At 44.5% G+C, this 22,874-nt stretch overlaps 1 protein-coding gene across 3 annotated transcripts in view; it reads right to left on the reverse strand.

The window, feature by feature from the left end:
- Positions 1-337: 337 nt before the first annotated feature.
- MORC2 (MORC family CW-type zinc finger 2) overlaps positions 338-22,874 on the reverse strand; it is a 39,901-nt gene continuing 17,364 nt past the window's right edge. The window contains exons 6-27 of one of the 3 annotated variants that reach the window (XM_012731120.1): positions 20,775-20,883; positions 17,388-17,547; positions 17,155-17,266; positions 16,541-16,666; positions 15,956-16,035; positions 15,204-15,286; positions 14,280-14,365; positions 13,018-13,158; positions 12,766-12,920; positions 12,508-12,636; positions 11,880-11,985; positions 11,440-11,572; positions 9,235-9,309; positions 8,771-9,151; positions 8,078-8,209; positions 7,557-7,611; positions 7,010-7,151; positions 6,660-6,881; positions 6,476-6,569; positions 3,328-3,516; positions 3,143-3,235; positions 338-2,042 (exon numbers count right to left, since the gene is read on the reverse strand). In XM_012731120.1, the coding sequence (XP_012586574.1) occupies positions 1,974-2,042; positions 3,143-3,235; positions 3,328-3,516; positions 6,476-6,569; positions 6,660-6,881; positions 7,010-7,151; positions 7,557-7,611; positions 8,078-8,209; positions 8,771-9,151; positions 9,235-9,309; positions 11,440-11,572; positions 11,880-11,985; positions 12,508-12,636; positions 12,766-12,920; positions 13,018-13,158; positions 14,280-14,365; positions 15,204-15,286; positions 15,956-16,035; positions 16,541-16,666; positions 17,155-17,266; positions 17,388-17,547; positions 20,775-20,883 (2,872 nt within the window). In that variant the 3' untranslated portion in view covers positions 338-1,973. The remainder of the gene's footprint in view (positions 2,043-3,142; positions 3,236-3,327; positions 3,517-6,475; positions 6,570-6,659; positions 6,882-7,009; positions 7,152-7,556; positions 7,612-8,077; positions 8,210-8,770; positions 9,152-9,234; positions 9,310-11,439; positions 11,573-11,879; positions 11,986-12,507; positions 12,637-12,765; positions 12,921-13,017; positions 13,159-14,279; positions 14,366-15,203; positions 15,287-15,955; positions 16,036-16,540; positions 16,667-17,154; positions 17,267-17,387; positions 17,548-20,774; positions 20,884-22,874) is intronic. The other 2 variants (XM_012731121.1, XM_004690912.2) reach the window with 2 other exon arrangements.

The raw sequence follows: 22,874 nt of genomic DNA on the forward strand, positions 1-22,874 counted from the left end.
CACAAGTCATCAGACAGTTCCAAGCAGATCAGTGCTTAGGGCTAGGAAAGGGAAGAGATTGCCTACATTTACTCTTCTAACTAGAATAGCAGGTGCTTTGTCTGTGGAACAGGCAGCATCCAGCATAGCTGTGGATTTAGTTGGTGGGCACATTCAGAAGTGAACATTTAGGATGTGCAGTGTCAGCTTCTGTAGGTGTTGAGGGTGAAGACAAAAAAATGAAGATGGTGGAGATGAGGAAGAATGTGAAGAACTCTAAGTCACAGTGGTAGAAAATGAAGAGAAAGTACTGGATTTTACAAGAGAAGAAAAGAGACTGAGTTCAGGAGTTGCCAGTAAGTTTATAGTATTGCATCTTGATTACATATTTGTAAATAAAAAACTTGAGTATTACCCTCTGGTAAAAATGCAAAACCAACTTCCTTTTAGATTAAAACAGTACTTTAGGGGACCAAAAAATGGACCATATGTGGCCTGGTGTGGAGAGCTAGATAAGAGGGAAATCAATCACCAATTCAAGAAACCCCAAGACCTCTAAGGAAGAGGATTGTGGTTCAGGGAAACCCAAAAGTCAACAGGTGCTGTGCATGTGCACAGTGGGTAAGAACTTTCAATTCCAGTGTGGCCTGATGTCCTCCATCAGCATGCCAGTCTCTGAGGCAAAATGGAGTGGCATGTGAGCCATGCCGATGTGGGGTAGGTGGGTGCCAGAATCACAGACCAATAATAGAGTACCTTAGTTCTTGTGCCTTCAGAAATCCAATGTCCCCAAATAAAGAGTGGAGAGAAGAGAAATCAAACCAGAAATTTTCCAATTGCCATTAAAAAGAAAACTCAGCAACTCTTGCCTTTGTCGTTAACCCTGAGAACTTGCTGGAGGAACACAACCATGAGTTTGCATGGACAGGGAGGGAGGGCATAGTGTGCTTCCTGCGGGGCTGCCTCTAGAATCCCTACAGCCCAACCTCTCATATCTGTGGCGCAGTGACCTCCTCCCTGTCTACCCCAGAGCAGGAACACTGACCGGACACAGTGGGACCAAGAGGAGGGGAAATAGTAAAAAAGCAGCAGCAAATTGCACACCAGCTGGCACTGTATGTGGCAGCTGTGCCTCCTCAGGACCCTACCACATTCAGAGACCTCACCAGATCAGCACCAGGGACCCTGAAAAACATGGTCCTACTGTGTTCAGACATTTGGTGTGCTACCCAGGTCAGCAATCATAGCAGAGTCTCTACTTCTCAACCTGGATTCAAATAATTTGAGGCTGAAGACCTTATTGTCCACAGTTAATGGAAAATCACTCCTACAGGGAGAACTTGGATAATGGACAGACGAGCTGTAGGAACTTACTTTCCCCAAGTGTTCGGACACTACAAACAAGATGACTGACAGCTGCTTGGGCCACCACTCAAACCCCTAACCTGAGATGTGAGCTAAGCCACTAAATGCTGAGCCTCTTCCAGATCACATATCACAGGGGGACCCTGGATCAAAGCACCCCTTGGGGGAACACCACTTTGGGGGCTTTTCTCCCACTCACATCTCTCAGATTCCAACTTGTTCGTTCTCTAGGAGAGATACTAGCCCTACCCCAAAACCTCTCCAACCTCTGGATGGTGCTGGATTTGCCACATCCTACGAGGCCAGGAGCCAAGAAAAGCAGCTCAGGTTTGGTAGGCATACTGGTTCTCTGTCCTTTGCCTTTGCCCAAAAATCACAAAAAAAAAAAAAAAAAAAAAAAAAATTATGGTCTCACAGCAGGCACAGCATCTTGTTTCTTTTAAAAAATAAATATTTATAAACTTAGGGAAGAAGATTCAAAGAATCAGATTATCTTTCCCTCCAAATGCACAAATGTTCCAAATGAGTCAAACCAAGACAAGGCTATCATCCCATGAATGAAATACCACCACCTCCCCAGGGGCTCTGCCTTTAGGGGTAAGGGAGCTGATCTCTGGCTGCAGTCCCCATTAGTCCCCCTTGGTGATCAGGTCCTCAATGTAGGCATCCAGCTCGTCATCTGTGTTGATGTCAATGTCCTGGAATAGAAAGCAGCAGAATCAGCTAGGGGATCAAAAGGCAGTGGGAGGCCCACCTCACCACCCTTTTTGCAGCCCATGGGGACTGAACCCAGAGTCACTCTACTTCCCTCCCATCCACCTCCCCTCATGTAAGGGATGTCCCATCTTGATCATGCGCCCCTTCCCCATCCTCTGTGCACAGATGACGCCCAGATTTCTTTCTCTTGCCCTACCTTGACCCAAGTTCCAGTTGCCTTACATGTACTCAGGCTTCTCAGATTCAATATGCATTCAGAACAGCTTACCCACCCCACCCCATCGCACCCCTCCCCAGATTGTTCCCATCTCAATACAGGCCACCCCTTCTCCTTCCCCAGGGATTCAAGACAAACCAGAAAAATCACATTTTCTTCTTTCCCTCAATTACTGCAAGTCTTTCCACTTCTCTCCCTGTCAGCACTCAAGGTTCAGGTTACCAGAATATCTCACTCCAGGCAACTGTGGAGCTTCCTCACTAGTGTCCCAAGTTCTAACCTCTTATCTTCGCCAGGTCCTCCAACATCACCCACAGTAAATATCTTAGATCGCAAGGTGGATCACGCAGACCCTTCCAGTAACTTCTCACCTGGAATAGGACCTTTTCTCCCATTATCACCCACAATTACCCACATGAGACATGGACCTTCCTCTTCCCTCTGACCAAAATTCTTATAATTATCTTGCATGTTTGGTTCTGCTCTCACTTCAAATAGCTCCTCAGACAGACTTGCCCTGAATACCCTAGAACAGTGGCCTTCCTGTTTTCCTTATCTCCTATTACTTCATGGCACTTCCCACCTTCAATAACTGTCTCTTCACAGAACTGTCGGGCTGTGAGAACCAGGGAACTTATCTCACTTGTCTAGTTCACCTGGTATCCACAGGACAAGCACAGAGCAAGCCCTCAATGTTTACTACCTGATGAAAAACTGAGACCCTATGGGGAACTACCAGCTTCTGGGTTACCCAATTCCATCTGGGCGTCATCTGGAAAAGTGAGAACTTCTGTTTTATGGCTTGGAGGGCTCTCAAACCAGATTGTACATGAAAATATCTAAACAAGGGCAAAAGTCTGATACCGTGGGTCTGGCTGGGATGAGGCCCAGGCAGCCGCACCACCTCCAGCCCTCCTGGTCAGGATGCTGTGCAGCCAGAGTTGGAACCACAGATTCCTGTGAGTGGGGAGAAGGGAACAGGAGGTGCCCAGGCCCCCTCCCTGAGACACCAGGTGGTCCAGCTGCAATGAGAGGGCTGCCTGGCTCACCTCCTGCACCTTTTGCAGGAGCGCCACGATGTTGGTCCTCAGCTTCTGCAGCTTCTCCTCTGTCTCACGGAGCTTTCTCTCAGAGGTGCGCAGGCTTTCCTCAGAGGCCTTGGCTCGTGAGTCGGCACGGCTCTGGTAGGAATGGCACAGATTCTGGAGCCCCACTTCATACTGCTTAAAGTACTCTTTCTGTAGGGAGAGAGCCAGAAAGTGAGTATATGAACTATTGAAGGTTAATGCTACAGCCCTTCTACATGGCATTAGTGCCCCAAACTAGCTGGGCAAAAAGACAATTGATCTGAAGGTCTGCCAGACCCAAGGAGCAAGTAGTATCTCTGGCTCCAGAATAGAGAGATCTTGATGCCAATTTCGTGGGACTGCCATGAAAACAAAAATGGGAGCACACACAAATGAAGCACCCAGCAAACAGCTTTGGCAAACAGAATCTCAGTGTAAAAATATGTTGGGTATCACTAGTAATAAGGGAGATGCAAATTAAAACCACAATGAGATACCACCTCACCCCAGTGAGAATGTAACATCTTCAAACAACTAGCAACAACAAATGTGGGCGAGGATGTGGAGAAAAAGGAACTCTCCTGCACTGCTGGTAGGAATGCAAACTAGTGCAACCACTATGGAAAGCTGTTTGGAGGTTCCTCAAACTGCTAAACATGGAGTTTCCATATGACCCAGCAATCCCACTCCTAGGTATCTACCCAAACTACACAAAAACAGTGATTCAAAAAGATACCTGCACCCCCATGTTTATTGCTGTTTTATTTACAATTGGAAAGACATGGAAACAACCCAAATGCCCGCAAGTACATGATTGGATTAAAAAGATGTGGTGCATATATACAATGGAATATTACTCAGCGATCAAAAAAAATAAACACGTGCCTTTTGTAGCAACATGGATGGAGCTGGAAAAGATCATGCTTAGTGAGATAAGCCAGAAAGAAAAGGAAAAATAACCAGATAATTTCAGGATAATAGCAGGAGTATAACGGACTAGGCAAGAAAATAACAATAACAATGAACAGCGACATTTTAGGGGGGTGGAGTGGGGAATGGGATCAAAAACAAGTGGGGAGAGAAAAATGCACTGGACTATGGTGATGGCACATGGGTGATTTGGTGATGGGAAACCCATGGGGATTACAACTGAGATGGAAAAATGCACAAAATGATGTAAAAATAAACATTATTTATTTAAAATTTAAAAAATATGTTGGGTAGTATCTCTATAGGTTTAATCTATTTTCTAAATTTAAATTTATAACATGATTTACTCATAAATCATCAATGAAAATGGTAAGGCCATTTCATAGAACAGGAATCCACAACAGGCAGGTACTGGCTGACCATTACAGACTTACCAACTTTGGCATTTATTTTCTATAAAGATGTATGAGATACTTAGTACCAAGTGACTCTTGACTGCGGTCTCTAAGAAGTGCTTCTGGCAAGGGTTTAACTATGTCATTCACTTTAGAACCTAAATTATTCCCCTATTAAACCAAGATATCAAGAGAAACTTCACACACTGCACAAAAAAAAATTTCCATGGCAATATTGAATAAATATTTGGCAGGCTCCGAAGTACTGAAATTCTACATACATCTTTATTCACATGCAGTAGTTGTATTAATATATATTTTTCATTTAACCCAGTATTTTCAAAATCCCTAAAGGCTATAGAATTCCTTGTCCAGCAGAATACAAAAAAGGGCCACCATTTACAGAATTAACATTAATGTCTCTGACATTAAATAATTAAAACGAGTTACTTTAGATGTTACAATTATTATAAAATTGACACATTAGTGGTATAATTCCATTAGGAAAATAAGCTAAGACGCTACTTCTCATTATATTTTGGTCTGAGCAGTTCAGTCCATGCACTCAGGCTTCACTCTGAGTCTGGCAACAACAGTAAGTGAAAAACAATACCAGGCTGACCTAGCCATGAGCCATTTACTTCTGGGATCTGCAGAGCATATTTACAGCCTAAATGAGGACAAGCTTTTATCAGTATAGTTGTCACAAGATACTTTGTCCTGTATCTTGAACATACACGCTAGTGCACAGTTTTCACTTCTAACTCTCTTCTCTAGAAATTGACCCCTAGCTATTCTAACTATAAACCCCCACTTGACGTGGATGGCTCCTAGATTCATCTCCTGCCCTAGCTTTCACACCCTCTCCACATGCCAGTCTCTACCTGCCAACTGGACATCACCAGAAATGTAGTGCCAATACTTCCAGTCCTACATAGCAAATCACAAATCATCTTCCTTACTCTCACCCCATTTTCTCTCTCAGTCAACAGCTTTGTGAACAACCCCAATTCTCACAGGGCCCAAAATTGAGAATTCTCACTTGCTACTTGAAAGCAGGGCTCTCTTGGATGCTTACCACTGAGGTCCGAAAGAGGCTCAAGTTCAGGGGAAGCATCACATATCAGAATTTTTTGGGTTAAATAAAACCTAGTGCTTGCTTCTATGCATATGAGCTTCTCTACAACTTTCTAATAGTAGGCAATCTGAGTCTAAGCTTTTCACTGTTGCTGGGACAGATTTTATTCTCTCTGCTGAGACACAGGAAAAAGGATGTATTCATTATAAAATGTCAGTTTAAGGGCCCTCCCTGGTGGCGCAGTGGGTTAAAGCACTGCACTAAGAAACTTAAGCCACTTCCGCATAAGTTCGATCCCCGCCTGCCCGGGAGAAGATCTACATGGCACAGCAGACCTCTCCTGACCCGCCCGCTGCTCCCCTCAGCAGTGTACTTTGTCGATCTGCCTGTTCTGCTCCCCACTCTGTCTCTGGTGAATCCTCTCACCCTCTGCATCTCTGGCCTGTACACCAGTTCTGTATGAATAAATAAATCTATCTTAAAAAAAAAAATGTCAGTTTAAAATGCTGTCCCTAAGTGACAGCTCAGCCCCAGCATCTTATGGCTTTCTATATACCAAAGTCATGTCCAACCAAGCCACTTCTTTTTCCACATCAAGTTTGTTCTTTCCTTCTCTAAGCAGAAGAGAAGCTGGCTTGGGAGTAGAGTTGGACATGGCTGAAAACTGACTATCACATCACCAGAGGGGGCTTGCAGAGTACAAAATCAAAGTTCAGACCAGACTCACCAGAGGAAATGATATTAGCTCATCTGAATTCATAGCGCTCAGCTCCTTTTTGGAGATGGGGAAACTTGGAGGCAGGAAATAACGTAAACAATTCCTAAACAAGAAAGAAGGTGGGCTCAGGAGTGCCGAATGATGTGAAAGGAGTGGCCAGATACTGCCAATCTCACAGTGGGAAGACACGCACCGGAGGATCTGGACGAGCAGGTCAATGGTCTCATGGTTGGTGCTCGGGGCAGTGGTGTCAGGCTCGATGCGAATGCAGTCAGAAGTGGAGGGCTCTGCCATGGCCACAGCCTGCTGGGCCACCACTGCCTCCTCCCCACCACCCTCCTGCTGTGTGTCAGGGGTCTGGTGCTCCGGAGAAGGGGGTTTCATCAGCCGTACATCCTCGCTGCCTTTCTCCACCCTAAGGACGACACAGGGCATGTGTCTTGTGTCCTGGGCTCCCAGGATGGGCTGCCTGCAGAGGAAGGTCAGGGACACTGCCTCCCCCTGCCCTAGCCAGCTCTATCAACCTCTTGGAAGGGGCATTACCAGCGGTCTCTTGGTGTTGTGTCTGTGGGCACGTAGTCAAACTTCACCTTCCACCTCACCACATGCTTGCCCACCTCCACAGCTGTGACACGACCGGTGTACCACTCCCTGTTCACACGCACCTCCACATGCAGTCCTTTATCTGAAAATGGGGATAGGGTCCTAGTCAGGAAACTACAGTTCCCTGACTACTGACTCAGCAAGAACCAGACCCGACCTAGGGTTCACAGGGACAAAAACCCCTAAGTGCTTGCCCCTACTATGCCAGGGACATGGACCCCGGGCACCCTGGTCTCCTTTCCCATCTGTAACAAGGGTGCTAAAGAGTAAAAGGATGAGTAACCAGAGAAAAATGCCAAGGAATCAATGCTAAAAATAAGCGTAAGTGTCTTATCTTCAGAATTTTCACTGGATTGGATCTGAAACCACTATTGCAATATTAGATCTGAAACCCAGAGCCCAAGAAGATTTCAGGATGAAATGCTGCTGGCCAGGGGACCTCACTTTCCACTGTGCACAGGCTGTCTGGTACCTCCCCCAATCTCACCTTTCTGAGCCCTCTTGAGGTCAGCTGGGTCTTCTTCCCCAGCACTGTCCGAGAGCTGCAAGGAAATAGATTCTGTTAGAGATATCTCCAGTGTGGCCCAAAAGTATATGGTTGTGTGAGTGACCACGAAGGGCCATCTGCTGTCACCTCATGTTGTCTTAGGTGTCAGTTTAAGTCACCATGCCTCCCTGACCACCACTCTCTTATCACCATCCTCAGGTAGTGTATCTACCCTTTTGTCACTATCATAAACAAAACAGCAAGTAAGGGCAGAATGTTGTTAAGTGGACAATAAGGGGTTTCAGGGCCTCCCTGATCTGTCAGTGTGACCCTGTGACTGTGATTAGAGTGAGAAGCCAGTCAGTCTCACAGAAGAGTCTGAAAAGAGTACCTGGAGCCATACTGTGTGATTAAGAGTGCTTCCAGGATGAACTGGGCCTCAAGTCACAGAACACAAACAGAGCTGATGGCAGATGGAGAACCTAGAGAGGGAAGCTGAGAACCTCATCACCACTACCTACCTCATTTGAGTCCTTCTTTTCCTCCTTCACAGTAAACTTGCCCCGCTTGGATCTTTCCTTCCTCCTCTCACCCTCTTCCTCAGCTTCTTCCTCATCAGAGACCCCAAGAGTTCGCTTACGACCAGGAGTAACCTAGAACCAGGAAAGAAAATATAAGGGGTTACTAGTAGCGCTTGACATGCAGGAAGCATCTACATGGTCCACAGAAGTTTCGGAAAGAACTTAAATATTCCCAAGTCCCCTTCAGGAACAAGTCCTATCTGATATTACTCAGTATACAGCAACCTCCTGGCCCCTATGTCCATGAGGACGTTTACTGAAAACCGACACAGGAGAAGCTTTCCCTGTCAGCCTACCATCTAGCCAGCTATGGCCACCATGAGACATGTTAACCAGTGTCACAGCCATCCAAGACTGTCACAAGGCCAACGACTTAACACTACAGCATGAGAAGCCAACAGAGGCAACTTAAAACATAGGAGCAATGAAGAGCTCTCTGGACAGGAAACCAATTCCCTTTACAACCCTAGCCAAGTTCTTTCCATTATATAGACTCAATCTTCTCACTGATTGCAGGGAATCTTTAGATTCCATAATCTCCACTGAAGATCCCACAGTATAGCTTTGACACTGTTCAATTCCATTTTACACCATTGAGAATGGGCTAGAGGCTGGAGGAAAAAAACATTTTACCAGAGGTGGTTTACTGGGTGGCTCTGTCTTCTTGACCACTGGAGTCTTGATGGCTCTGGGGGCAGGGACCTCCCGAGGACTTTTGGAATTGGGTAGTGGAGATGGTGACAGAGGTTGCACCACAGAGGCAGGCCGAGGTGGTGTCTTAACTGCTGTATTAGCAGGCTTACGGGGTATCTCAGGTGGCTGGAGCAGCCTGGAAGTACTGGCCTCTTCCCGGGATGCCAGGACAGGGGGCTTAGGGGTACTGCTGATAGCAGGAGCTTTTCGGGGTTGGTTGGTTGGCCTAGGAGTGTGCAGAGAAGGGGGTCTGCTTGGGGCATTCTTGATCACAGCAGGTAATGGAGGTGACCGAGGTCGCTGAGGTCTACGTGCTGGTTCCTAAAAGAGGCCCAGAGATAGTAAAAAACTGATCCTAGCTTGAGACAACGAAAGAAAAGCCCCTCCCTGTCCCTGGGCTTTACCTCTGTGGAAGGTCTGGTGGTCACTTCCAAAGGTAATTTCTTCAGGTCAGCTTGGGAGCGGATGGGTGTGGTTTTCTGCAAGGCAAACACAATTGTGAGGTTTGTTTGCTCATCTTGTTACACTTAAGCAAACTTTTTCACATTACCACTATGTGTCTGGAAGAGTGAGTGCATAAAAAGTAGGGAATTGGTCCAAAGTCCAGCTGTTGTGTATTTCCTATTTTCACTGGGGAGACAAAAAGTATAGTCAGTCTTGAATGCTGCCTGCATAAGTACAAGCCTAACACATGATGGAGAATGACGCAGGCTTACCTGAGACAAGCCATCTGAAGGAAGCTGTTTAAGCTCTGCTGCTCTGGAGACTACTGGGAACTATCAGCTCTAACCCGGTTCTATCAGTGGTTTATAATTATGAAAATCCTAGAAACATGGGTTCCCTTGACATCTAAAAATGCTGACTTGGGGCCCTCCATGATGGCACAAGGGTTTAAAGCACAGCACTATGAAGCTATTTGCAGCCACTGCAGCACAAATTCGACCCCAGGCCAGGGAGGTGACCTGCATGCCATAGCAGACTTCTCCTGACCCGCCCACTGCTCCCCTCAGTATGTCTGCCTGTTTTGCTCCCCACTCTGTCTCTGGTAAATTCTCTCGCCCGCTGAACCTCTGGCATGTACCCCGGTTCTTGTATACATAAATCAATCAATCTTAAAAAAATAAAATACTGGCTTGGTGTGGCTCCAGCATGCGACATGATGAAATTACAGTCTAGTAAATGAAAAGAGAAGATTATGGATGCAAGGTTTAAAACACCTGGTTTCTGGCTCTGCAATGGAAAGAGAAGATGGTAGAGGAAGCCTTGACCATCAAAAGAACAGATCTTGCCAAGGGACTGTGTCTTTTTCCTGTGAAAGTGCACTGGTCCAAGCTGGCTAAAGAGGCAATCAAAGCCACTGTGGCTGAATGCAAACAGCAACAAGACCCAAGAAAGGAGAGGTGGAGAAGAAATGAGCCTATGAGGAAGGCCCTAACAGTTCACATGCTATTTATCTGCTGTGCAAGTACAGATGTTCAGAGGCTCTTCATGCTATTAAAAAAAAAAAAAAAAAAGTCCATCACACTACGAGATGTCCACATTTGCTACTCAAATCATGGTTCTGATGCAAGCAAAATACAAAGTCTTGTCTTTCTGAATCCTATGGTTTCGTTCAGCCAGCTTCTATTGTCTTAGCCCAGTTCACCATATTTTGAGTTGCGGGGTCTCAAAACTGAAATGAGTAATGTCTCAAAAGTTTTCAGTCTATAAGAATAAAGATATTTAATTCTACCAGGATCTATTTTAGGTAGATTAAACAGGACAACTCAGAATGAGTTGACAGAAATAGTCACTGCACATAAAGTAGACCTGCACGTTAAGACTATAAGAGAAAAAATACACAGACCAGCAGCAAATTATGGAACTATGCAGCTAACCCAGCAACTGGGACACTGGGAAAAAGTGTCAGTGAACTAAATTCCCATATACAAAGAACCAATAAAAAAAATAGTAAGTACTGGCCCTCCGTGGTGACGCAGCAGGTTAAAGCACAGCACTGAGAAGCTAAAGACAGGTCGGCATGAGTTCGATTCCCGCCTGCCCCGGAGGTGACACATGGCGTAGCAGATCTCTCCTGACCCACCCACTGCTCCCCTCAGCAGTGTACTTCCTCAATCTGCCTGTTCTGCTCCCCACTCTGTCTCTGGTGAAGACTCTGACCACCCCTGAACCTCTGGCCTGTACCCCAGTTCTGTATGTATAAATAAATCTTTTTTTTTAAAAAAAAAAAAGTACTGATGTGTTAGGACAGAAAGAACAGGTTGGATTCAGGACAACGAGTCATATCTAAGATATTCCCAGACAAGGAAAAGCTTCTGTAATAAAAACAACTGGCTGATACAGAAATGTGTAAGACATTTATTTTCTATAATTTTAAGACATTCTACATGAATTGGACTTCATAACATATATAAACAAAAATTTTTTTGTTCAAGGCATACTACACAATCACTGTACCTGAAGTTGGGACTGAAAAAGCTCTTGACCACATACATAGGAAGTGGAGAGCATGGGTGAACAGGGGAGCCACTAAGGGTTGCTGTTTCACCGTGGGACACCCCATTCTACTGACACAGGCTGACTCTGCCTGCCATTCGTAACTCACACACCTGAAGGGCCTCCAGCTTTTCCTGCTGCTGGCGAATTTTCTCTGTCAGCTGCTTCTGCTTCTCTTCCTGTGTCTTCAGGTCCTTTTTGAATGTCCCCAGGGGAACCTTCTGCTTCTGTTCAGAAGCCTCACACCTATACAGAGAAGATGCCAGGGATGTTGTGGCAAAACAGCGCACCAGGTAAGCAGGGTACTTCTTCCTTAGCCAACCATGCTGTCTCTCACCAGAGCAACCACCTCAGAGTTCTTCAAGTGCACTGAACTAATACTCACTGCAAGGCACAGCCCATCCTTATTTCCAGGGCACTTATTATGTGCATCAAGACAGAGATGTTAAAGATGTGAACACTGACCTCAAGAATTATGAGTTATTTACCCCAAAAGAGGAGAGAATATGGGTGTGTGGGAGTGGCACCCACAATCTCATGAGAAAGTGCTCACCGGTCCTGCTCAGGATCAGGGTTCATGGAGCAAACCCAGGTGTCAGGATAATCTTTTTCCACACTACTCAGCTGGAAGGGGAGGGTACGCCACTTCAGACACAAATCTGCAACACAGAAAATATCCCACCCAAGCATGAGCTATGCCCACCAACAATATCTATAAACGGGCTCCACCCAGTCAAGCCCAAGGTGAAGATGCGTCAGCCTTTCCATACAAGTGTCTTCACACTAGTTCCAACTCTGCTTTCCTTACAGAAAGTAATTCTTTTCAGAAAGTGATTGAAGCAAAGACAGAAACTAAATGGTGAGCTCTCAACACTCCTCTAGGCCCGGTCTCACTACCTCTTATATCAGACCCTGGCTCAGGCATCACTCACACTAAAAACATCATAGTATCAAACCAAGTAAGATCTGGCAGGTTAGATGACTTTCTGCCTCATGCAGGAGGAACAGGTAGATTTGGATCCCAAGAACGAGCTCAGAGCCAACTCCAAACACTCATATCCCTTGTTGAGACCCTAAGTTCCTAAAGTCAGTATGGCCAGGAGGCAGGCATGCAGATGGAGAGAAGAGTGATGGACTACACTTGTAGAGGGGTCAGGTGGAGGTTCCCACCACTGACTCACCACATTGGATGGTGGTTGGGATTTCCATAGCTCTCCTGCGTTTGTAGCGAAGCTCACTGGATGGTGGCTGGTTCCAATTGGCAGAAAGGTAACCAAACTCATCCCAAAACTTGATGATTCCCCGCTGAGCTGGAAGGCAAATAAATACCCACATAGCACATTAAACACCAGTCTCTTGCTCCTCCTAGATTCACCCTTTTTAGGCAATGAGAGCATTCTAAGGCTGGAAGTGAAGAGAGGTAAGGGCCACCCCATTACCAATGGCAATGTCTTTCCAGTACTGTGCCAAGTGTTCTCCCATCGCCCGGAGTAGATGCCTGTACTCCTTAGCATCAGCAAAGTCCTGCTTGTTGTGGGTAGGCTCCAACACCAGATACGGTACATCAACAACCCCAACAACCCCGCCACATGCCCTGAAGGGAGAGAGGAGACACAGTTCTGTCACCCAACTGTTCAGAGCTTCCTTGTCATCCACCCTGGGCTAGAAACCTCAACTTGGGCAGTACTCACATGCCCCCTTCCAGCTGTGGGCCCACTTTCTCATACATTTTGATCAACCGGCTACAATTGTAGATAAACATGCCATCCAGGTCCCGGTGTTCGATATTAACCCCAAAAACAAAATTCAGTTCTTTAGGTTCTTTAAGTGCTCTGAGGGGAAAAAAAAATTCAAGCAGATCTAGCAATTAGCACACAAGCATCATGGTGTTTAAGATGTGTTAAATTTAAGCTTAAACTGAGGCAAAATTAACAAAAGTTGTGCATTTCCATTCAGTATATATAACCTGTTGGACTTGATAAGTATGTGCCAAGCAGCAACTCTAAGCATCCCTAATTAAATGTATATAACTCGGCTGGCTTTTGATAATAAAACAAGGATGGATTTAAATCTGACTGGGATACACTGAAGCTGCTGCCAAGTCTTGAAAAGATAATTGCAAGGTGAAATAAACACAAGGTTTTCTGTGTACCATAATGTGACAGTAATCAATTTTAAAGACAAAGTTTACAAAAACAATGAACATGTAAAAGAAGAGGCCATTATGTAATAAATGTCAATAAAATAGTGGAAGCTGAAAAGTAGATGAATGAACAAAGGTTTGACTGATACAGAAGAAACCAGGAACCTACAGGCATTGAAGTAAGGCATCCAACAAGAAGCCAGCCCGGAACTCAAGGCCCAGCAACGAGGGTAGCTCCTGACATGAAGGCATGATACATATTTAATGACCTGGGCAAGACAAATGCCCTTTCCAGATATAGATGAGAGACTCCAGAACTCAATCTACAGCATTATTCCATATTTGCACAGTGAATGTAATTATTTGTTCTAATATATGAATATTCACACAGTAGATATCACCACATAGTAAAGATCTGAATTTTTATTTTAAATTTTCCAAATTTTTCAAGTTTTATAGAATGAAGAATTTTATACATCCTCCAAATGAAAAGAACAAGAAAATAGCAGAGAAAGGAAAGAAAAAATGAGATTATTGCCAGTAAAGGAAGTATGGTATTCAATTCAAGGCACTGATCTTGCCCTGCCACTTCCTGGCCTCAGGAAAAACCGAGTGTTCTGGGTAAGACTTCTCACAATAGTGGGCATTTCACAAGCATTTAGGATCACTTGAATGGTTCCCTCAAAGCAACCTTTCTAACAGGATGTCAACCTTTCAGAGTGGGAAGGGATTCTTCAACATCATTACTGTCAATAATAGATACAAAAGCTGCATAAGTTTTAGAGACAGAAGGTCAACTTCGGTACTCACCGCTGCTTGGCCTCTTTGATACGCTTCTTAACATCAGCTTCTCTGCGCAGGGTAATGGCTGTGTTTTGAACCTGTCGTAACATCACCTGGAAATGTACATCAGCACCAAGTGAAGAAGACTGTGCTCTGGACCACAACTTCACATCTGAAACTTGTCACTTAAAATCGCACAGGTGCAGAAACACACCTGAAGATTTCTTTTCTAACAGAAGAAAGGGCATAACTAGGCGCAAATTCAAAAGCTGTGTTTCACTAGCCCAGGTCTGATGACATAAAGGAGGAAACACCCCCAAATGAAACAACAGATCATTACAAAAGGATGTACTAGATTGTTGAAGCAGGAAGTTGCTTAGTCTGCTGAGTGCTGGAATGGAAAGTCCCCACGGGGTGCTGCTTGCTCACATCAGTAGCCACAGCTACCATGACCCCCTTCCCAAATAACAAGGAAAGCCTATGATAGAGGAGGTGACAAGCTTCGATACACAACCTGTATAAAGCCTTACCATTGGTGCAATTTGGGGCTCAGTCTTTTGGGAGCTATCCCACTAAGCCCACTAGTATGACAAATACATTTCTCTCTTTCCACCAATCTGAATGCCACCTAATTCTTTTGGTAAATTGCCATAACAAGAGGGACAGAGAACTACTCGGATAGCCCTACTATGTGTGTGACCTGAGGCAACTGATCCTCATCACTTCAAGATATCTTTCTATAAACTAAAATACAGTCCCTCTCATATGGTTGCTGAGATGATGAAATGATTAAGCAAGATTTTGGAAAAAACTATTTACCAATGATTATGGGAACATCATAACGTACCATTTGCAGCTTTAGGACAAAGGGTATACGACTAGCCTATGGCTAAGCCAGGTCAGTTTGAGATATTAATGCTAGAGAATGGCCAGAGAGGCCTAGGGCCATACCCTCGAGTCCCGTGTGAGGTCTCCACCTAGGCGTAGTTCTAATGTCCGAGCTTTGCTCTCCGCTTCTCGTGCCTTTTCTTCAGCTAAAACCCAGAAGAAACCGTGATAAGGAGCTCAAAGGTTCAGAATTCCTTAACCACCTCTCTTGAATCCCACAAAGCAATCTCTGATGGACAAGCATGTACACTGTCAAGGACAGGGGAGCGGGAAGAGCAACCTCCCTCCTTGGACAGCAATAAGTTCAAAAAACATTATCAAGAGATCCCCCCCAAAACAGGCACTATTATACCTGAAACATGCTTTTCAATTTTTACAAATGAATCAGAAGCAGTCAAAAATCACCCAAGGCAACCAGTTAAACCCTCAGCATGAGCTGGAAACTATCCAGTCCTCAGTTAATCACTTTCCATCAAGCGGCACAGTCAGTATGAAAATTTCTGCCCTAGATCAGGATCCAATTTCACAAATATATGGGTCAAAGTTCACTCCAGGCAAGTCTAAAAACTGAGACTGTTTTAGATAAGTCCCTAGAAATGGCTGAAGAGAAAATAGAATTTGGAGAGAAAAAGTGCTGAGCAGAACTGGTAACATAAAACTGTACAAAGAACTGGACCAGAGGTTCATGAGGACAATGCTGTTCCTAGGTTTTAGCTGTAGCTTAGGCAACAAGCAACAAACATCTCTCAGATAACCCTCATCCCAACCTTCCCTCCTGCACAGGGCGATGGGGGGTGGGGCTGGAGGGGCATTACCAATCCGGGCTACGTGCTCAGCTTTCTTCACCTCCTGCTCTGCACGGGTCTTGAAGCGGCTTGATGTGTACTTATACATCCTAAACAGGGGAAAAGCAACCTGTGGGTTGAAGTAGCAATGGGGGAGCACAACAACCTGTGCAGCTGAGAAACACCTTGCCTTGTTGCCTTCCTGCCTCCTTCCAAACTGCACTGCCCCACCCTAAGATAAGACAAAGGCAAGTTCAGCGATAAAACCCAATCACTCATTCCACTGGCCCTGACCTCCTGCTCCATCTTTGATAAGCAACCTTACTACTCCCCAAGTATCTCATTAATCACACAGCAGTAACACACCTCAGTCATCAGCAAGGGCCTTTGCTTCCCAGTAGTGTCTAAAGATTCCTGAAGCCAAGATGCTATGCTCAGTGTGTCAGTGGCACTCACACCCAGTAAGCTTTGCCAGCCTCCCTCCACAGACTGTCAGAAACCGTCCCTCCCTTGGGAACCTCGGTAAATCACAGCCAGCTTAAATGTCCAAACAAAGTCAACTTTATCAGAGCCTCTCAACCAGCATGCCTCAGGGAAATGTGGCCAGAGCCCTACCTGGGCTTGTACAGGCAGCAGGAGAGCCTCTTGGTTTGCACTTTGTGCCCATGGATGAAGATCCTCATTCGGGGATCGATATAGAGCACAGCAGCATAGGCACGGAACGAACGTCGCTCTGGCTTCCTAAAGGTGCAGGAAGGCAGGAATGCTGTCACCCATCCCCAAGTCTAACCATGGGTATGGGAGGACAACCTCCCTCAGGCCCTGCTCCTTTCCACTTCATCTCTCAGCTACTCTTGCCACTCTGAAGGTATGCTTCCTCAGTGTGGGGCACCACACCCTGGCCCCTCACTTCCCCAGCACAGGTAGATACCCCACAGTGACTGGGCTCTGTCACTGCCCAATGCAGAACCCAAGGACTCCACCCACCTCATTAGGCCTCAACTTTTTTTTTGCTAAATCAAGCAGTTGGAGCAAGGGCTCATTAGCCCTTTTGGCTTAGTTAAGGATCAGATTTATCCCTTCTCTGTTTAGAGCAAAAACATGTGGCATTCTCAACTGAATACTGGGAAATCAAGGGAATGAATTTTTTCCATCTCCCTCCTGAGTTCTGCCTCCCTGGCAAAATGAACACCAATTCTAGGGCTTTCTTTTCTTCCCAGCCAACTCACGTGCCCTCTGGAGAAGTCTCTGCCATTTGGATATCTCGTGGATTTGAGAGTATGTCTAACTCTGGTTCTCCATTATCCATGAGTTTGAGATTGAAAATGATCACCAGTGTTCCTGGAAACAGAAATCCTCCTTTTGTTTGCCAACACCCATAGACCAACCCTCCACTATGTCCCCACCCCATACCACTCATGGCTCCTGCATTCTAGGGACTTCAGGCTCAAATCCTACTCACCACTGTCCCCAGGAATCTTCATGAACTGGGTCATCACTTCTTCCTCATTGCGAAAGGGAGAATATTTATAAATGAGTTCTGTCTCAATAGCAAACTTATCCACATTGTCTGTGACAGGATCCCGGGTCCGAGCATGCCAGGTGGGCAATGGTACTATCACCTTAGGAGCAAGCACAGGCAGGCACTTTGAGGGAGGTCCCAGAAGAATATTCTGCCAAAATGTACCTCCATCTTGTCCCTCCGCACAGCCCCAGAGACTGGATCCAAGCTCTGCAGCTGGGAACCAGAGGCTCTGTGGCTTCTGCCCCTTCCCCAAACAGCCTCACATTGCTAATGTTTATGCCCTGAGGATCTCTCTGCATGGATTAATTCCTTGCTTGGGATGTCCCTGGCCATATTACTAATTTGGTAATAATAACACTAGTAATTCTCCACTAAGGAGAATTTATTTGCAATTATCTGATAAATCTTAAGATATACACAAATATAATTATAACTCAGCAATTCCACTCCAAGGTATATAGACTGGAAGAAACATCTGTACACATGTACCAGAAAATATATGTAAGAGTAACACAAATATCCACTACAGAGTAAACACATTAAATTATATTTATACAATGGAACACTAAGCAGTGACGAAAATAAACTAATAGCTACTAACATAGTTTACAATGGAAGAATCTCACAAATACATTAAATAAGAAAAGCAAAATACAAAGAAAAATAATAAAACAATTCTATAGTAAAATCCATTTACATAAAATTCACAAATGAACAAAATTAAACTATTCAAGAGTTACACAAATGTGTCAAACTATAAACAAAACAAGGAAATGATCATAACAAAAAATTACCTGAAGGTGGTTCCTCCAGGGGTGCAATGAGGAATTTGACCAATGAGGAGCGTACTGGGGACTTCTATGATGGTGGCTACATGGGTGTTTATAATTACTCTCTCAAGTGTACATATATTTTAAAGCACTATTACATACTTAGTCTTTTATAACTAACAATATTTTCAAAAATTCTACCACTGAGGTACTACTTGTACCTCAATGAAGCTGGCAGGTGGGGGGAAATCCTTCACAAACTGTATCTCAAATGCCACTTCCCCAAAGAATTCAATGTCCTTTTCCTCATGCCCTGAGCCAGAGGCTCTCAGAGCCCTGCAGATGGTAAAGAAGAACCTCTGTACAGAAAACCAACTGAGGCACTTCAGATATTCAGGAAAAAGTATTTTGTATTTTAACAACTGTGAAGATGATGAAGAGTTGAGACATTTTACTGGTTTCTAAGGAAATTCATGTCTATAGTATTCAACCCTAGGGCTAGTTTGGACACATTCCTCCCCAGCTGAAAATGATCTTATTTTGAAATCTTGGCTGAGTTTACACTGGAGTATAATCCAAAACAGTGACCTTCCGAACCAAGTATGGAAAAAACTTCAACCTAGCTTTATCACCAAGGGAACTGAGTTCCATTTGTGTTCTGTGAACTTATACCTCACGCTGAACCTCTCATTCTTCACCACCATCCTAAGGTGACAGTGGCAGTACTTTAAACCATGGTCTGCTCCCATCAGGGCCACTCCTGCATTAAAGCACTTCTCCTTTAGAGTCAATGCCACACCTCTTCTGGTTTTCCTCCTATACGTCTGGTACTTTATCTCCTTCACCACTTTTTCCTCTCCCAACCTTTAATTGCTGGAATACCTGGGGTCCCATATCCTCTTCTCACTGTACTCACTCCTTTAGGTGAGCTCATTTACTACGCCAATAATCCCAGAGCCCAGACCTCTTCCAAGCTCCAGATCCAGACTTCAGGTCAGAACAAAATTTACTCTTCCCTCCAAACTCCTTTTCATTCTTCTCTGGCTCCAGAGAGTCATATACCCAGGAACTGTGCATAATTCATTGATCAAGAACCAAATTTGTGGATCCAGATCCAGAGATGACTCCCTCAATTTCTCTCACCTTCCTTCTGAGTCCCCCTAGACTACAAACAGCCAGGGCCTCTCCACTGGTCTACTAAGACCCAGTCTTCCCAAACCAATCACTACACAATAACCAAGTGGATCTGTTTACAAAGAATCTGATGTCACATCCTTGCTTAAATTTCCTTTAAGTTTCACTTTTAATATAAAAGTGTTAATTGCACGAAGGCCTTAGGGTCAAGTCTAACCTGTCTCTCCCTGCCAAGACTCCACAAAGTCCTTTCCTACTGCCTTACCAGGATCTTCCTACTGCCTCAGGATCTTGAAGAGACTATTTCTATTGACTTGAACACCCCCTCCTGCCACCTTTAGCCTATCAGGAAACATTTCTGAATAGCCCACTTGGGCTGAGTTCTCCTGCCCTATTTCTTCCCAGGAGCCTACCCTACTCAGCTGCAGAAGTTCTTTCCCTACAAAAACACTGACTAAACTGATACACTGAACCAGAAAGGCAAACAAAACTTGTTAAGGAAAGACAGCAGAAAAAGACAGTCCCCCATTCCCAGCATGAACTAATTCGCAGTGATACAGGCTCACATCAGCTGGTACAAATTGATCACAATTAAGCAACAGATGAATCAAAACTCTGAATTCAATCATCTGCTTCTGTGACTAGTGTGGATCTCTCTCTACACACCCTCAGAGTCCCTCCCTCATGTTCCTTCATTTCTCACACATAAATGGAAAAGTTCAGTCTGAGGATGGGCAGACTAAGACCTTCCCTCCCAAAAGTGGCCATAAACCTCATCATACTAATTCTGGAAATAACTAAGCTATCAGTCCACAAAGGTAACCATCTGTCCATACAGTTCATTTAAACGGTTAATTACCAACTGTTTTAAAATTGTAATATTCTCAGTTCATTAGGCCTTCCTTCTAGCATAGCAATAATCCTGAACTGAGTATCAGCTGTCATTTAATTACAAGTTTACAACGATGTTTTCCATCTGATCACCTGTTTTCCTCCTGCCTGGGGTCTTGTAGATATATGACTTGTAGCTTCTTGTACAGACAGTTAGAATAACATATTTCCTCAAAGAGAAAATGCAGTCATAGCACATTCCACAAAATCACCATAATATGGGAAACACAATGTTGTTCCTATTATTATTGCCAGCTGTGGTCTCCACCCATAGTCAAGGAGGCCCAAAATACTTCTGATAAAATAACTTTCCATGGTGACACCCCCAAACCCCAGACTAAATTCAAGCTATAGCTCCAGGGGAGCTACAAAGCCAGTTCTTAGTTTCTGTTAGTTATGGTCTCATTCTCAGAAACAAGAAAACTATGAAGTGCGTTTGAGATTTCCTCTCACATTAAGAAATCTGCATCAACCAATTCAGACCCAGGAAATGTGCAACAGTGACTCAGATCACAGAAATGGAATTTACTTCATCAATGCCTTCCTCCTCATGAAAGGTACGCGACAGAAAGAGACAGGTCATGGTGTCGTCCTTCTTGGTGAAGAGGATGAAATCCTTCCCAATGCGCATTGAGCCCCTGAGAGGAAAGCAGAATAGGTTATTTTCATAGGGATTCAGAAGTTCATCTGGAAAAGGAACAATTGCACCCTCTAAATGTGACAAAAATTTCCTTTGGGGAATACCCTAAAGGCCTCCCTATGTCTCAGGATCCTCAGCTGAGTTCCATAGCCCTCTTAATTGACTCTCTTCCCTCTGCTCCTCCGTGGGCCTCAGTCCTTCCTTACAACCTTCTTAACCACACTATCCACCACATGGAGCTGTCACCACCCTTCTAGGGCACATGTACCACCTATCTCCAGCCCAGGTTAGTCTCATTGTCTGTTGCCCACAGTGTAACAAGTTAACTCTGCAGCCTGTGCTCTGGGCTCACCCCAGCTGTATGGATTACCCTAACAGTACCACCATTAGATTTCACTCCAGTGATGCCTTCAAAACATCACTTTCCACACTAACTATATTTCCAGTTCCCATCCTGTCCTTTTTTCACCAATAAAAATTCCTTCACCTGCCCTCTCATCAAAAGGCAGCACTGTAAAGGGACCTATGCTCACCAAAAAAAAAAAAAAAAGTACAAACACAAATCTCAGCCAAACTTTGGGACTAATCATACAAAATAAAATTCTTAATCATAACTTTTATTAGTAGGCAGTATGAGGGGCAACCCAAAGCCTCCAATTTCAAAGAGGCCTATCTAATTAGCTCACATCCTCTAACTCAGCCATTTTTTCTCTCAAACTATTTATACTTCAGGTTCATTATGATACAAGCACATCCTTGTTTTTGAATATAAAAGGGATTTCTGGGAAATGTACCTCAAGGCTGACTTCCACAAATCAAAAGTCTGAATGAATCAAATGCATCCTTCCTGTCTGGTCACAGCTAAGCCTTCCTTCTGAGAATCAGGCAAGAATGGGCCTTTCCAGAGAGCACGAAGCACCAATGAAAGCCTGCCCACTGAACAACGAATGGAGCTGCTTAGCTCTTTTCTTCTGAGCTTCTGGGGCTTTATGGCTATTATCTCATTAGTCCTTGTAATAGCCCATGGAGGTGATGGCATTGAGAAATTTGGTCTGTGCACAAATACAAACCAAAAAGGAATGTCAAATAAATGCCATGTCCTATTTCCCCATGTTCAGGAAAACTCCCAGCATACTCTCCAGAGACACCCTGAGGTCTGCCAAGTCTTGTTTCTCCTCGTCTACTTCCCAAGGTGCTGGCAATGCTCCTTCTCCTGACAATTTCACAGTCTTCCACTTTCCTCCCTGAATGTTATGGGTAGCAAAACAAGATAATCTTGTTATCTTGCCTTCTGTCAAAACTTACTCTTGCCCTCGTCTGGAACACACGTTCATGTTGTGCCTCTTTCTTTTTGTCTTTAATCCTGACCTCCAACACTCAATAGCAACAAATGAAAAACACCACCTCTCTCAGCTGTTTTCCTCTCTCAGCTGCTCTGTAGCCCTATTCTCCCTACCAACAGTTTTCTCTTGGAGCTCTTCCAACTTCTGCATTCATTTCAAGATGATTATACTCTGAACACTAGATGGCTCCATCTCAACCAGTGCTTTACAAAAAGCATTTTGTTGAAGTATATTAGTTAACACTCCTGTATCCTTCCCCATCTTCTAAGCATTTTTAGAGTTTTACTTCAAACCCTCTGTGAGAGATTAGAACCCCCTTTTCTAGCTTAGGAAATGTACATTCAAAGAGGTGAAATGGCTTGCCTGAGCCACAGAATTGATAAAACCAAGTAGAAGTAGAAGGCCTTACAACCCAAATAGGAAATCAGTTTCTTACCTCACACTAACTGAAGGAGACCTCAATTATTGAAGACTGAGATCACCTGCACCAGAATTTATCTGGGGAAACCTATAAAAAACACAGAATTCCTAGGGCCTATTCCAAACTCACTGAATTAGAACAAGAATCTACCACAGAAAGATCAAAGAAGTAAGTCAGAAACCAGAGTTCTGACAGCCATAGAGCATTTATTCCTTAATCTACTTG

This window comes from Condylura cristata, unplaced genomic scaffold, assembly GCF_000260355.1.
Source record: "Condylura cristata isolate star-nosed mole 26May11 unplaced genomic scaffold, ConCri1.0 scaffold00029, whole genome shotgun sequence".
Taxonomy (NCBI): Eukaryota; Metazoa; Chordata; class Mammalia; order Eulipotyphla; family Talpidae; genus Condylura; species Condylura cristata.